At 39.3% G+C, this 16,955-nt stretch overlaps 1 protein-coding gene across 6 annotated transcripts in view; it reads left to right on the top strand.

The window, feature by feature from the left end:
• KCNIP4 (potassium voltage-gated channel interacting protein 4) overlaps positions 1–16,955 on the top strand; it is a 1,213,657-nt gene that overhangs the window by 640,509 nt on the left and 556,193 nt on the right. For 2 of the 6 annotated variants that reach the window (XM_025385252.1, XM_025385249.1), the window contains exon 1: positions 14,009–14,272. The exons of the other annotated variants lie outside the window; for them this stretch is intronic. In XM_025385252.1, coding sequence (XP_025241037.1) covers positions 14,173–14,272 — 100 coding nt within the window. In that variant the 5' untranslated portion in view covers positions 14,009–14,172. Of the gene's footprint in view, positions 1–14,008; positions 14,273–16,955 lie in introns of those variants that run through there. 6 annotated transcript variants of the gene reach the window in all.

Raw genomic sequence — 16,955 nt, 5'->3', positions numbered from 1 at the left:
AGGCAGGGAAGGATGATTTATAAATCGGATTTAAAGACAGTTCCTGTATTAGTCTGTTTTCACGCTGCTGGTAAAGACATATCCCAGACTGGGCAATTTACAAAATAAAGAGGTTTATTGGACTTACAGCTCCACATGGCTGGGGAGGCCTCACAATCATGGTGGAAGGTAAAAGACATGTCTCACATGGCAGCAGATGAGAAGAGAGCTTGTGCAGGAAGAGTCCCGTTTTTAAAACCATCAAATCTCCTGGGACTTATTCACTATCATGAGAAAAGCATGGGAAGAACCTTCTCCCATGATTCAATTACCTCCTACCGGGTTCCTCCCACAACACGTGGGAATTGAAGATGAGATTTGGGTGAGGGCACAGCCAAACCATATCAGTTCTCAAAAGAGGATCTCCAAAATGTTTCTGCAAGGACAGCACCATTGTAACCATAATATAGCTTCTCAATGATTTCTTGGTAAATATGCACTTTCTATTCTTTATAGTCACACATTGTCACCTTATATGTATAATAGGAGTTAGTGTTTGCTTGTTTACCAGGTTGTCAACATTGTTAACAAACAACTCCTCGAAAAATCCTTGGTTTATTTAAATAGATATTTGCTCATTTGATTTCCTCCATAAATTGTTACCTTTAATTCTCAAAATAGAGACCGATGTAGAAATGATTAAAGATGTTTTTTGGACACAAAATAGTAAGCATATTTTAACAATTTCATATTAGTTAATAAAAATGATTTGTATGTTCATTAATCAAAATGTGCTGATTGACTTTATGTTAAAATCATTAAGGATTTAAAATATGAAAAGGGGATAGTTGGCATGTAAGTTGAGAGTCTGATCAAATCCAGGATACTATAAAAACTATTTGAAATACCTGATACTCCATACCAGATGCCAAGTTTTCCCTTTGCTAATGACAAGCATTTATATCCCACAGGAACACTAAACCATCTTGTAAGTATCTCTTGAATGGCTACCTAAGAAATGTGAAGGCCAGAGCGGCTCATAAGAACAAGCTGATATTATCTTTGAGAATACCATGCCGGGCATTTAAGGGTACCTAAAGAAATGGAATATATATTACAAAACCCTAAGCCAGTTATTCCCAGCACAGAAGCTGACTTCTGTAAACTTGGTTTAATAATGGGGCAGGCTGTATCAATCAGTAGGGTTGTAGTAAGTCAATAATTATTTCAAGACAATGAATTTCAATGTTCAATACAGTAAACAGTTAATATGGAAAAAAAAAAAAAAAACAGGAGGAAGGAGCATCATTTAGCACATTGATGATTCGCTGGATTGTCCTGGAATGTTCTGCGTTGTCTTAAAATAACTCTGGATTTTCCACTTCAACTAGCTAGCTATTTTGTGGTTAAGCTTCTGTACTTGCTATCAAACTGACTCTCAACATAGATTTCACACATTAGTGCCAACCAGCTTCAAGTTCCCAGGTTGCCAGTGGTCTCACTTTTCATGCACAAAGGTGACAAATGAAAATCTGTTATACTGTGGTGTTAATGATGAAAGTTTTCTACCATTTGAGTTATTTTCAGGACACCTGGACTGCTTAATGTGAAAAATTAAATCTTTAATGGTTGAATTCTAGGCATGGTGACTTTTGTTGGAGGTTTATGCTTTTGACTTAGATCTTCCTTTACCCTCCAGATAGCATGCCCTTCATTTTTTTCTTTTCCATTCCTCCTTCATTTACTGCAACATTTACTGATCAACTAATGTATTTCAAGCACACGGATAAGTAGTGAGGAGAGAAACATAGATCAGATATGGCCCCTCCTCCCCAGGATCCATAGTTTTGTACAGGACATAGTATGTCAACCTGCTCATAAATCTTGAAAGGATCATAGCTGAACATAGGTACAAAACAGAAAGAAGAAGGGGTTAATCTTGTCTTTGGAAGATGGACTCATGAAAGACTCCACCCAAGTGGAAGGATTTAAGCTTATTCTTAAATAATGGATAAGAACTTCTCAGAAGGGAAGGAAGTAGTTGGAGGAATCACCCTGGTATGTGGGTTATAGCAGTAGTTTCTCATGACCTGAACACAGAGTGTGAGCACAGGCTGTCAGGAGATGAGGATGGAGAGTTCCTTGGGAAGTTGGTAGGGCTTCTGAATGCCTTGCCATGACTTTCGGATTTCATTCTGCAAAATGAAACGTATCAGCAAAATACCACTGAAGATCAAAGCTGGAGAATTACATGTTCCTTTCACTTTGATGACAAGGTATACAGTGGGTAGATCAGAAGGGAAGAGAGGCTTAACAGAATTATGACAAGTCATATGTTGAGTGGATGCCATAACTCAGACATGGCCCTAGATTCTGGGTATACCTTGGGAGCAAAATAGCCATAACACCCACCTTGTACTAATTATGACAATAACAATAGTATTTATTTAATGTCGATTTGGTACTATCTGGGAGCTTGACGTATTTTAAGGACAGTTGATATTTAAATAATGCAGAGGTATGGGCACTGGCACCCCACAGTTGAAAATCTGTGTATAACTTTTAACTGTCCAAAAATTGAGGTATTAATAGCCTACTGTTGACGAGAGGCCTGACTGATTACAGTTGATTAACACATGTGTTGTATATGTACTATATGCTGAATTCTTACAATAAAGCAAGCTAGTAAAAAGAAAATATTAAGAAAATCATAAAGAAGAGAGACTATACTTACCATTTATTAAGTGGAAGTAGATTGCCATAAAGGCTTTCATCTTCGTCATCTTCACATTGAGTAGGCTGAGGAGGAGGAGGAAGAGAAGTTGGTCTTGCTGTCTCAGAGGTGGCAGAGACAGAAAGAATTCTGTGTAAGTTGGTCTGTGGGGCTCTAACCTATGTCGTTCAAGGGTCAACTGTATTTCAACTTAACAACTCTAAGATATTACTACTATCTGTGTTGTATAGGTAATATAACTGAGGCTGAGAGATGGTATTTACCCAAAGCTGTGTAGCCAGTGATGTATCCAGTTAGGATTTGTGTCCAGGCAGTATTTCACTGTGATCTACCTTGAGGAAGTGAATAGATCATAAGATCAGCTATAACTATAGTAGAAACATAGCCAGACCAGAGCAGCTATTGCAGCAGGAAGCAGGAAAAATAAAAATAAAACTATAAATACAAGAAGAATCTGTTCTAAAAGAAATGGAACCTCAAGCTATAGTGTTAAGGTCCCAAATATGGTACTCTTCATCGTTTTCTAGATAGTTCTGTCTGCCTTATACACATCAGTGGATGAAGCCAGCTATTCAACATATAGTCTAACCATACTAGGTAGCCAGAGTTTAGAATTGGCATTTTCTGGCCATTCTCCTTTCCTTGTTACCATGACTTGTTAATAGACAGCTTACACTCTAGGACTTTACATCTTACTATTGGCTTCTGTGCATTCAGTGGCCAAATGTCCAGTAGTTCTATGCTGAGCCTCCCCCCAGATATAGTTTGAAAAATGCATGAGATAAAAAAAATATCCTTCAGCCTCCCACAACCACGGAACACCTAGCATGCCACTCAGCAGTTAGAGCAGAAACCTGTTGTGGTAGACAGAATTCTAAAATAGTCCTCAAGATTGCACACCTAAAATGACCCTGATGTACACACCCCATATAATCCCTTTACTTTGAGTGTGAGTTGGATTTGTGACTATGATAGGATATCACTACCACAATTTTGGTACCCTATATGGGTGAAAAGATTTTGTAGCCATAACTAAGGTTCTAATCAGTTGACTTTGAGTTAATCCAAAGGGACACAATCCCAAGTGAGCCTGACCTAATCAGCCAAGCCCTGAAAAGAGGTCAGAGAAATTTGAAGCATGGAAGAAAGACATTTCGTGCTAGCATTGAAAGAGCATCCTACCACATTTCAGACAGAACATGGCACCAAGAGCAATGTCTAGGAGATGAGAATGGTCCCTGTCCAACAGCTAGCAAGAAAACAGGGTAACTCAGTCATAAAACTACAGGGAAATGAATCCTTTCAATAAACTGTGATCTTAGAAGAGGACACAGAGGTTCAGGTATGATCACAGCCCAAGCCTACCACCTTGATTTAAGCCTCAACAGAATACTCTGCTAACCCATACCCAGACTCCTTATCCACAGAAACTGTGAAATAATAAATCTGTGTTGTTCTAAGTCACTCAGTTTGTGATTATGTGCTATGTAGCAGTAGAAACTAGGAAACAATATCAGAGTTCAGACAGGTGCCACCCTGAGTTATCAAACCAGCAGGTCATGATTGACTGGCTTGTTTTGATGACCCTTCAAAAGAGTTTTAGTCTGCTCATGGCTCTGTGCATAATAAATTTAACATAGCGTTGCCCTCAGTTATCCATAAAAACTAATCTTTAATTCTTTGAGGCCACTGTGTATTATTTAATAGGTTACATTTACATTGCATTGAGGATAATTTTTCTTTTCATTGTGGTCCTACTAATGGCATGTCCTGTGTGTTTTTCAAATAAGATATATACTTAATTAGTATTCATAATTCGATTCTAGTATAACTTGCTTATCATAGGTATTTTATATGAAATATTTCTGTTTAAAATCAAAGTTATTAACAAGTGATTCAGTTAGAATTGTTAGTAATTAAACTACAGCATATAAGCATGAATAATTGTCAAGGAGATTGTTGTACATTGCTTTTTACATTTTATGTTTCTTTGGTACAATAAAATAATAGAATAAAAAATTATTTATACTCTATTACAGTGAGGAAGTACAACATGTCAGCTGTAATGAGGAATAATTTGTTGGAGGAGACAGTATTTGGAATGATATTTGGCTAAATATATATTCACAACTAAGATTTTTATTAAGCAGAGCTAAAAATCTGTTGAAATTACCCCTGGGTTTAATGATCACATAAATAATCCTGTTTCAATTATTTGCGTCTTACATGGGTTCATAATAAATGAATTATGCATCAGACAACTTTGTGTCTTTTCTTACTTTTATAGTATTGATTTAGATAAAGATTAGCCCCAGGGAGTAATGGGAAAGGGCTCCATGTGGCTGCTGTTTTGCTTTTTATTAGATCTCAAACTGAAATATCTACTTTATCTAAATCAGCTTCACACTTCCGAACATTTGTATCCATCAATTCTATTTACTTCACTTAGCCTGGCTATTAAGATGGCTGCACATCAGTTCTGTCCTTCACTTAAGTGATTACATTTGGAGCTGAAAGAGGGATTCTCCAGGGACAGATCAAAGATGGGAGCTAGGTTATGAAGCAATGCAGAAAACTGTGGGATGCTTCACAGCCCTCTATCTGTACTAAAGTTTGTATCTAAAGTTCACTGATGAGAGAAAGTTGTCATGAATGCAGGAAATGAATCACCTGAATAAAAACAAAAAAACATTTAAATATGGAGTAGAAACTTGTGTCTATTCCCAATCTGTTTAAAATGCCTTACTTTTATTCGAAGAAAAAACTTTATGGAGAAGTCTGAGAAACCGAAGGAACCCCCATCTATTCTTATCCCTGTCAAGTCTGTAAAATGTGTGACTCTCAGCTAGTTTTGATGAGCTGGGAGAATGTGTTCCTTACATGGGTGAGGGTGTTTGAGCAGATTAATGCAGTGTTTCTCACAGTGTGGTCCAGAGAAATCCTGCATTAGAGTCATTAGAACTTTTGACAAAAATGGAGATCCAGGGTTTCTACCTAAGACCTATGAAATTAGAATCTCTGGGAAAGGTCTGAGGATTCCTTTTTAGGGAGATTTGTAGTTAATGCTGATGCACATAACACTTTGAGCACCACGAGTCAATATGTATGTATAACAGCTTAGTTCTCTGTTCTCTTTCGCCAGTGCTGGCCACTCTTGCTACCAATTCCTTTCCTCCCATTTGTCTTCAGCCCTTTAAGAATGCGGTAATGTACAGCTCAAATGAGTTTTTTGAGTCACTGTCTATTGTTCCTCCATTTAACTACCTTTACCCACTGAGCAGTTTGTGTTTGCTATTCATTCTTAGGACAAGGATGGGTGGTAAAGTCTGGGTGTGGTGTTGATCCTTCATTGAGGATATTGTCTAGTCATGGAACTAGACCAAACAAGACTAGACTAGTCTAGAACTAGCTAGCGTGTGATTCATGGATCATGGGGCTGATGAGACTTATGAAGCAAATATGCCCTTGAAGGTGGATTTCCTCAAGGAAATGATGATAGGACCCTTTGAAACCCCACTTGAATTTGATTAGAGTCTGTAGCCTGATATCATGCCAACACCTCACTGCATCTGTTCATCTTGTGGAATGTTTCAGAATGGAAAGTGACAAAGATGTCCTCAAATATCAATGTTCAAGATAGTTATTTTCAGGCGGTTACCTTTTTTTGTTTCCAGCAAGGACACCTAGATTTCCTTTTTTTTTTTTTTTTTTTTTTTTTTGAGATGGAGTCTCACTCTGATGCCAGGCTGGAGTGAAGTGGTATGATCTCGGCTCACTGCAAGCTCCGCCTCCCGGTTTCAAGCGATTCTCCTGCCTCAGCCTCCCAAGTAGCTGGGACTACAGGCACCCGCCGCCACACCCAGTTAATTTTTGTATTTTTAGTAGAGATGAGTTGGCCAGGATGGTCTTGATCTCTTGACCTTGTGATCTGCCCGCCTCAGCCTCCCAAAGTGCTGGGGTGACAGGGGATTTCCACCGTTTTCAAGAACAATTTAAAAGCCAAGCCATTATAAGTTTATAATTTCTTCCTATATTACTCGTGGTGAAGATGGTGGTCAGCCTCATGGGTGGGTATAAGCAATGTGTTTTCCTTAGAATTCCACCTTAATTGCAGATGCCCTAGTCCTTCTTATCCATACAATGGCTAGGAATAATAATAGTAATTGGCTCATTGAGTTTGTTATATGGACATATTAAGATAATTCAATTAGAACAGTACTTGATTTGTAGCAAGAGCTCAATAAATAACAATAATAGCTATTATTTATTGAGCATTTATATGGTGACAGTCTCTGTTCTAATTGCTTTATATGACTCATCTCAGCAGTTTGCCCAAAGTCACAAGGCTCTAAAGAAACAAAGCGAGGATTGAAACCCAAGCATACTCTTAACTTCTGCATTGTACTCCCTCTGCCATAAATGCAGCTCATTGTCTTTTCACATTATTATTGAAATACATTTCTCAGGCCAGGCACAGTGGCTCACTCCTGTAATCCCAGCACTTTGGAAGGCCGAGGTGGGCAGATCACCAGGTTAGGCGATCCAGACCATCCTGGCTAACATGGTGAAGCCCCGTCTCTATTAAAATACAAAAAAATTAGCCAATGTGGTGCACGTGCCTGTGGTCCCAGCTACTCGGGAGTCCGAGCAGGAGAATGGCGTGAACCTCAGAGGCAGAGCTTGCAGCTGAAATGTGCCACTGCACTCCAGCCTGGGCAACAGAGCGAGACTCCGTCTAAAAAAAAAAAAAAAAAAAAAAAAAAAAAAAAAAGACATTTATCATGTAATGCCTTTGCCTTCTGCTCATTTTCTTTCAGTTCATTTTGAGGGGCCAAATTTGCTTTCTATTCACTCAGTCATAAGATTCAGCCAGGCTTCTCTTGGATCAAGTAACTGCCAAAGGAAGAGAGTAAGTTAGAGGCAGGTCGCTGACGCTGATTTTGCGCACCAGAATGGGAGACGGTCTGAAAAATGAGGGGCAGAAACTTCCCAGGAACACCTGGGCAAGTGATTTGAGACAGGCTTTGACTGTTCTTTCCGGCTCTGGGTAAATTCTCTGGCAAGGCTGGGTGTGGTGGCTCATACCAGTAGTCCCAGCACTTTGGGAGGCAGAGGTGGACAGATCACATGAGGTCAGGAGTTCAAGACCAGCGTAGCCCTAGAGATAGTGAAACCCCATCTCTACCAAAATTACAAAAATTAGCTGGTTGTGGTGATGTGCGCCTGTACTCCCAGCTACTCGGGAGGCTGAGACAGGAGAATTGCTTGAACCTGGGAGGCCGCGGAAGTTGCAGTGAGCTGAGATCGGGCCACTGCATTCCATCCTAGGTGAAAAAGCAAGGCCTTGTCTAAAAAAAAAGAAAAGAAAAAGAAAGAAATCTCTGGCAACACTAGTTTTCTTCTCCATTGGTCATGTAATATGTAATATACATTGCCTTTGCTATGAAAAAAAAAATACCACCTAATATCTACATTGTACGAGCCCAACGTGGTCTCTATAAAGCTGACCTTGGTTCTATTCCCCTACCTTCCACTACCATTAAAGCCTGTCAGCTTTCCCTGATCTCATGGTACTTTCCATATTTTCCTAAAGGCTTTTACCAGGTGCTACTTCAAATTTCAGGTGTTTTCAATGGCATCTAAAATATTATCTCTTGATCTCTGGAGTCAGACTTGGGTTTTAATCCTGAGCTGGATATTTCCTGGTATAATCCAATGAGGCCTCCATTCCTTAACTTCCCCTTGCAAAATGGAGATAGTATTAGTAGCTGCCTCCTATGGTTTACAGAGGATACAGTGGAATAATCCATATAAAGTACTCAGTATGCTAGTCTGTCAAATAGTGAGTATTCAACACACATGAGCTATTATCTAAATTTTGTTTTTAATAGATTTTAAGCAGTGAAGACTAAGGATTTTTAAAACATTTTTAATTTTGTGGGTATATAGATATATTTATGGGCTACAAGTGATGTTTTGTACAGATATGCAATGCTTAACAATCAGCTCATGGAAAAACAGGTATTCATCTTTTTATTACTCATATTGGCTTATATAGTACCTGGACCACACCTTTAACGACTGAATGGAAGATGAACAATCAGAAACAAACTGAATGAAAGCCAGGTTTTGAGAAGGCCAACCACTGTGGTGAAAACGTAGAGAAAGTTTGCCCCCTTTCTCCTCCTCTCTTTAATGCCTTCCCAGCCTGGAATCTAGAAAGACATAACATGCCAAAATCCCTTTGTTCCCTGCCTCAGTTCGTCAAAGGGCAGACTCATCTTTCATTTTTTAAAAAACATTATTTTTGTTCCAAAAGCCATATTGCTGGAATCAAAGCAGAAGTGGGTTCATTACTGTGAGTAACTGGTGATTTTGAATAAACTGCACTTTAGGGATATGCTCTGAAGTGCAAAAGTAAGAGTGTCTCTAATTAAGCACGTTCATTTTTCTGGGGACAGGTAGGAGATAACCTTCATGCAGCAGTAGAGCCTGAGCTGAAGGACTCCCCATCATTGTTTTGAAGGAACTTCTGTAAACGGAAGCACCTGAAACAGCCTCGCACCCTCCTCAGTAGTTGCGTGAGAATGCATTGCAGAGAAGAAAATGTTGGCAAACTCACAAACAGTATCCCTTTTCTCTCACTACCACTTCATACTTATCTGCTACACACACACAAACACACACACACACACACACACGACAGGGGCACAGACCTTTCTTGTATCTAATATTAATGCAGAAAGGGCGAGAAATCTTTTAAAAAGTCACAATTGAGTGTTGGGTTACTTATGCCGGTGATGTTTGTTTCATTGAATGCTTTGGGTATCCCTGGCCACTGTTACATGAGACACATGGGAAATGTGATGACCATCAGCCCCACTGGCTTCAGATGCTTTAGGACATGGGATAATTGACTAGTCCTTCACAAACCTTTGTTTCCTCATCCACAAGATGGAAATATAAACCCCTCTCTTCCTCAAAGAGGGGTTTTAAGAATGGACGAGTCTATGTGTTAGGCCCACTGCTTGAAAACATATGTGCTCCACGAAGATTAAGTATCATTTACAAATATTATTGCACCTAATCCTCACAACACTTCCCTGAAGGAGGGATATTAGCCTCATTTTGATGACCAGCAAACCGAAGTATAGCGAGTTCAAGCAATCCAAATGAGGACAAAGATTTGGAGCCAGTATTTAGGTTTCCTCTTTCTGTTGGACACTCTTAATATTTCTCATTTAAAAGGGAATTCAAGGCCCTACAGGAAGAAAATATATTGGATTAATATTTTAGTTTGAATCCTTGCTGCGACTTGAAGGTAAGAGTTGCATATATAGTTAAGTAACTTTACTTATTTAGATTGCAGTGTTCTTTTAGCTGAAAATGAAGGGATGCGAGTGGATGCTATCCAAGGTACTTATCATCCATACCAGCAATTTTAAGATATTTTGGGCAGGGCAACCTTCTTGGCTGCCTTCCTTGTATTGCTTTCATTGTTCACATGGGCAGGAACCACAAATCATACTCACATTAAATGCTGAAGACATAGCACAGCCAATATGTTTGAGCATGCAGTGCTCTTGGCTCACCTTTAAAAGAAGCAGTAGGAATAGGACTTCCTAAGAAAAAAAAAAAGGACGGAAATCTCTCAGGGTCCACAGGCAGAGGAGGCACTCTGGTAACAGGAAATTGGGTTCTGCCAGATCAGGGAGAGAGCAGGTAGCTTTTTAGGTGAGAATATCTATCAGATTATTCATTCAACAACCACTCACTCCCTCTTATTCATCGGGCACCACTCTGCAATTGAGGATATTATATTGAACAAGACAGACAAAATCTCTACCTTCATAGGTAGGAGTTTATATTGTAACAATTCTGGCAGGAGACACTTAATAAACAAATATACATGCCAGGTGGTGACAATGCTTTGGAGGAAAATAACACTGGTTCAGAGGGTAGTGAATCCAGGGCCAGGTGAGGGAGGTTTTTCTATATAGTGTGGTTAGAAAGAGCCTCTCTGGGATAGGAATTTTGGAACCAAGACCTAAGTCAAGTCACTTATTCATGGAAGATACGGGGATAAGCACTGCAAGAGAGAGAAATGCAAGGACAAAGGCCTGAGCTAATGAGGTAAAAATTTAAAAAGAAAAACCCTCAGGCCTTGGAAAGCACAACATAACAGCAAAGGAACCCATAATTGTGACATCCAGACTGAGTAGAAGGACTCTCACTCTGATGCTCTTCAACAGTTCCTGCCGGCTGGGCATGGTAGCTCATGCCTATAATCCCAGCATTTTGGGATTTTGGGGGTCTGAGGCAGGCAGATCACCTGAGCTCGGGAGTTCAAGACCAGCCTGGCCAACATGGAGAAACCCTGTCTCTACTAAAAATACAAAATTAGCTGGGCGTGGTGGCATGTGCCTGTAATCCCAGCTACTCAGGAGGCTGAGGCAGGAGAATTGCTTGAACCCAGGAGGCGGAGGTTGCAGTGAGCTGAGATTGTGCCATTGCACTCCAGCCTGGGCAACAAGAGCGAAACACTGTCTCAAAAAAAAAAAGAAAGAAAAGAAAAAAAAAAAAAAAGTTCCTGCCTACATATGTTTCTCAGCCCCAAGTCATGAACTTTAAATGTGAACACAAAGGACTTGACTACGGACATTCATAGATAAGGCAAGCTGAAGGGCTCTGCAGAGTTCACTGTACTAGACAAACAGAACTCCCTTTCGAGTTCCAAGGTGGGGTGTGTTTAAGTAATATTAATCCTGTGAATGAGGAGGAAGAAAGATCCTTGAGTTTAATTAACTACTAGTTTGGATGCTTTTCATGTTCCAAAGTTACTGGAATTAGTGGATAAAACAGTATGTCAGCCAGATGTGGTAGCTCATGCCTATAGTCCCAGCACTTTGGGAGGCCGAGACAGGAAGATCATTTGAGCTCTGGAGGTTAAGTCTGCAGTGAGCTGTGATCACGCCACTGCTCTCAAGCCTGGGTTACAGAGCAAAACCCTGTCTCTCTTTCAAAAAAAAAAAAAAAAAGAATGTCACAAGACAGTTTGGGGGATCATTTTGGGTGTAACCTTCACCCCTGTGCTGATAAGCACTTGTGCCAATATTTGGATTTTTAATTCATTTAAAGCCCTGTTGGATAATGGGACGAAGTAATTGGTTTTGCATTAAACAAATCAGAATTTGAAGCTTGGTTCCATCATTCACCAGCTGTATGACCTTGAGCCTGCTACTTAGATTCTCTGAGGCTAGTGTTTCACCTGCAAATCATCATCCCTACTTTTAGAATGTCTAGGAAGGAGCAATGCATTAAAGCATCTGGTGTGTAGTAATCACCTAATCATTGATGACTTTTATTATCCAGCAAACATCTAGGAAGTAAGAAGTGCCCTCCATGGAGGCACAGTAGGGACTATCTAGATTAGCAAGGCATGATTTCTGCCCTCTGGCAGCTGACCCTTTAATGGAGAGAATGTATACCCATATGGCTATCTTATAATACATCATAAGTAGGAAAAGTACCATAAAAACACACAAAAAAAAGAGAGATTTGATCCAATTCTGGTTGAAGTTTCCATGAAAGAGTTTTAAGAACTTGACAGGCAGAGATGGTGTAGAAACGTTTTTCTAAATAGATAGAGTGGTTTGAGCAAAGTCCTGGAAATGGAAAAGCCCAGAATGAGTTTGGGCGAAGGAAGCTGAACTGTCAGGCAGAGTGTATTGACAGGAGTAAGACCACTGAGGTGCAATCCTGAAGGAAGTACCGGATCATGGAGAGACCAGCATGCTCTTCAAAGGAGCTTCAACTTTGTTCTGCAGGCAAATAGGGAGCCATGGAAGGTTTCTGATTAAGAGAATGATAAGAGGAGGACTGCACTTCCTCCAGATTGATTCCTCTGGCAACCTAACAAAGTCTGAGCAGAGCATGAAGACACTTGTGAAAAACACCCGAGGTGGTAGTGATTGAGCACTCACTCTTTTCTAAAAGTGTCACTCATTAATTCCCTCTAAAGAGTGATGAGCTAGGTGCTATTATGCCTCTCTTTACGGATGAGGACATTAAGACACAGAGATGTTAAGTAACTTACCTAAGGTCACACAGCTAGTAAGAGATCCCAGTGGTCTGTCCCTGGAGTTCATATTCTGAACTTATACTCCACTGCCTCAAAAATCAACCCCCAGTGAAGGATGCCTTCATTCTATCCCGCTCTGCCTTTGCCTCATCTCTTTTGCACTCTTCGGTCCCCAGCTTGTTCGTCTATGAAATAGGAGACTTGAATTGGCTTTCTAAGATGCTTTCCCTCTCTTGTATTTTTTTTTTTTTAATTCTGTATTTCATTGTGGAGCTAATCTATTTGGGCAGTGTTAGGAGGAAAGAGAAAGATGAAATAGTTGTGCAAGAGAGAGACAAAAGCTTCAGCTTTTTTTTTTTTTAATTTTATTTTTATTCTCAAACTTTCCCTGTTTCCAAATTTACTTAAATCATTATTTGTAAAGGATAGAAGGAACACATTAAATACTGTATATATTTTGGTGTATTGAATGGTATGAGGTAGTGCATAGGAGGTAGCTGTTAAACTCAAATACTATGCAAACATGATGAATACTTATTCGTTTATTATTCCCATGCTTCGAAAAGATATGATAGTTACCAGTCAAACCAGAATATTAGTTCTCAGTGACTGAGCTTTCGGATAAGGTGACTCATGGAAAAGAAAGTCAACATTGAAGGACTCCGTTAAGCCTCGTTTCAATCTGCACTCAGCTAGTTGGGACAAAATACACATTTGGATTTTCCTTACTGGTCAACAATGTTTCTGAAACAGCTGAATGCAAGTTGTCACTCCACCTCTCAGCGTTGTCAGGTTTTTCTCCGTATTTCAAGGTGCGGTGCTCTGCTCCCTGTCTGAAGCGGGAGTCCAGCCCTTGCTTAGGTTCTCTTGTTTCCAAGGCAACTGGCCGGCCCAACAAAGCCACTGGTGGCGGCGGCGCGGGCGCGCGGAGTCCCGGGGCGCAGAGCCATCTCCGCCGCGCCGGGCCTCACGTTTCCTCGGGACGTTCCTGGTGACCTCGTGGGTCCTCGGGTGATCTGAGCGCGACTTGATGCGTGGCTGTCTCTCTGTGCAAGAGTGATAACGAGGAAGCCGATAATTCCGACAGGCCCGACTTTATCCGGCTGCCACTTCTGGCCTCTGCTACAGCAGACAGGATGAATGCATTTTCTCTCTCTCACGCCCTTTTTCTCAGCCTCTCCATCTCCATCTCGCCTCCTTTCCCTTCTCTCTCTTCTCTCTCTCTCTCTCTCTCTCTCTCTCTCTCTCTCTCTCATACGCTCTCCTCCTCCCCTTTCTCTAGCAGTAGCCTTCTTAATGTAGTTTAATGGCTTTACAAAGAAAGCCAGGCAGAGGAGCACTTCTCAGTGGCTGTGGTCGGACCATGACCTAGCTGACCATGAACTTGGAAGGGCTTGAAATGATAGCAGTTCTGATCGTCATTGTGCTTTTTGTTAAATTATTGGAACAGTTTGGGCTGATTGAAGCAGGTTTAGAAGGTAAGGGAGTGCTTTTTAGTGACTTCTGAAAATTCTCTGTTTTGCAATGAAAATGTCTTAGATGAATGTAGGAGGCACCTGAAATGAGATCAGAGAAATGTTACTCTGGGATGGACATGAAGGAAGCCAGGTTTTTCAGGGTAGCAAAGATTAATGAAATAAACTTTTGTAAGTTGCAGTAATGTTTTCACAAGAGGATGTTAAAACTAGGAGAAACACTTTGGATCAAAAATGTGAGAACAAAAACTGAAGTAGTTAAGGGTTTATAACGGATCTACCTGCTTGTTTTGAGAGTATTTAGTCCATAATAATGTTCGGTTATCTAATATCTCCTTTTATTGTATCGGCAAATTTTATTTGGGTATATTGTGAGATCACTCATTTCTTGCTATACAAATGCATTGATCAAATGGAAATAAAGAGACATAATTTCTTCTGGTCTAAGGTTGGAGCCTGAGAATGGCAGGCTTTTCATAAGGTCATCTGGAGAAGTGTTTATAATGTTACCTATTTTACATACTAACAGAGATTCTAAGGGGAAAAGACTCTAACTCATATAACAGACTTTAACATAGATTCCAGGTAGCCAGTTGTTTTTCAAGTATTGCTGTTTATGTTCCTTAGAGGCTCATTCTCCTGTTCTTGTCAATCACCTCTTTGTTTAAACAGTAAATTTTGTATTTGCCCTTATTGTTTCCTAAATTAAATCTTTCTCTGGGAATCTGGGTAAATTTACATTATAATTTTCTAACTATTCAGAACACATTTGAGAGTGTGTCTGCATACAGCCGGTCGTTGTTTCTCTAAAGTTGGCAGAGCAATTTTTGAAAGAAGCTCTAGATGATGTTTGACGTAGTTATGTTTAGATATTTTCCTTGCTTCAAATTTTAAACTTAAGTAAAAAGGAAAATACGTTATAAATGTATTTACATCCACAACTAATCCAGCCCTCCAGAGAATGGCTGCCACAGTGTAACACAAATGAGATTGCATTTACAAATAGCAAACATTAAATTAAAATAAGTGTGTCACTCTGATGTAGGTTACCAGAAACCTACATTTATAACTCATGGGGCAGGGGATGCAGGGTGCAGGAGGCGGGGGATGGTGGAGAGCTGGGTTTGTTTGTTTAATTTTAAAATAAGTTGCAGAATGCTTTTGGCAGCCCTGTCTGATGGAAATATCTGTAGTTCGAGAAAGAGGATAAATTCTAAAATCTAGAAGTGGCCATTGCTCTTTAAAATTGACTTCATGTTGTACACTGTCATGAAACCAGTAACTTGGTTGGGCTTCTCTGTTCATTTGTGTGTGTTATTTTACTTGGCAAATGTGATTGGGACGTCCCATTTTAATGAGCTGGTTTTTATTCTCTGTGAGACTGACAATTCATGGAATAATCTCAGAATTCCTAGCTCTGTTGAGGGACTTGTTTTATCTTATTTCATGGATGTTGTGTGGTCATTCTGTCAGCTCTTGTGTAGAGGGCTTTGACTCTGGATGTGGTGATGACACTTACTCTAGTATTGGTTCTGCTTGTTTCAGGAGCCCAAATATTCACTCTCCCATATGAGAACTTGTGTTTCCTTCCTCTAACAGCTGCTAACCTCTATGAAGTTTTTCATTTTTATTACTTACATTCAAAGTTGTACTGATTTGTATGAACAATTTCTCTCTTGTACTTTATGTTTTCTAATATCAGCATTCTCCAGACCAATCTTGGACTAATACTATGGAGAGAATGCACTATCTCAGAAACTTTAATATAAACTTCATATATGATTTCCAGTGATTGTTAGGAAGTAATTATAAATGGTAAAATGTTGATAACCACATTAAGGAAGAATTATTTAATGCGTGAAAGTTGATAGAGAGAGAAAGCAATCATGTTTTTCATCTGGAAGTCTGTATAAGACAAATCTCCAAAGTAAATTTTAGAGTGAGAAGACCTTTAAAACAAGATTTAAGTTGACTACATTCTTTGCTAGCTGGAGATAAAAAACAAATGAATAGATTGATATAGCTAATTGTATATAGTTTAAGTCTGCAGTTCAGAATATGTGTACTCTACAGTTACAGCCTAATTTTAATTAATAAAAGGATAAGCAATGTTTATTATCAAGCTAGCATCTTCATAGTTTTTTTCTGAAACTTTCTTTTAAAAAAAGTGCTGATGTTCATTTCATTCAGATTTGTTTTCACCTAGGAGTTCCTTTCCTCCCGCACCATTTTGCATGTCTGAGTTCAGAAGATAATGATTTATTTCATCTTTCTTATTTCTGTCTGCTCAATTGTCCTATGAAAGAATTTGAATATTAAGTAGAAAATCTTGAACCTAGGTTAAAGCCTTATGAGGATGACTGTGAACTTTTTCCCTAAATCATTAAATCTCATCATGTAAACTTACAACTGTTTTACAGTATACACGATATTCAGAATGTAGTTTTTCTTTTCTGTGTTATATTTGTAATATGCATATTGTTCTGAAGGGCATATAAAATATGACGTTTGCATAATGTAGTTATTTTGCTTTTATCTATGTATAGAATACATGTACTTCAAAATAAATTGGTAATGTAAAAGTCTAAAATATTTGTATTTGCTTATCTTTGAGTGCTTTGAGTTCTCCTTCATTGTAGAAGATGGGGGATTAGGTCCTTGAGTCTTGGATCCTGTTCTGATCTAT

The sequence above is a fragment of the Theropithecus gelada genome, chromosome 5 (genome assembly GCF_003255815.1).
Source record: "Theropithecus gelada isolate Dixy chromosome 5, Tgel_1.0, whole genome shotgun sequence".
NCBI classification, from domain to species: Eukaryota; Metazoa; Chordata; class Mammalia; order Primates; family Cercopithecidae; genus Theropithecus; species Theropithecus gelada.
Note: the sequence above shows the minus strand (reverse complement) of the source record. Positions and strands in the feature narration are given on the sequence as shown.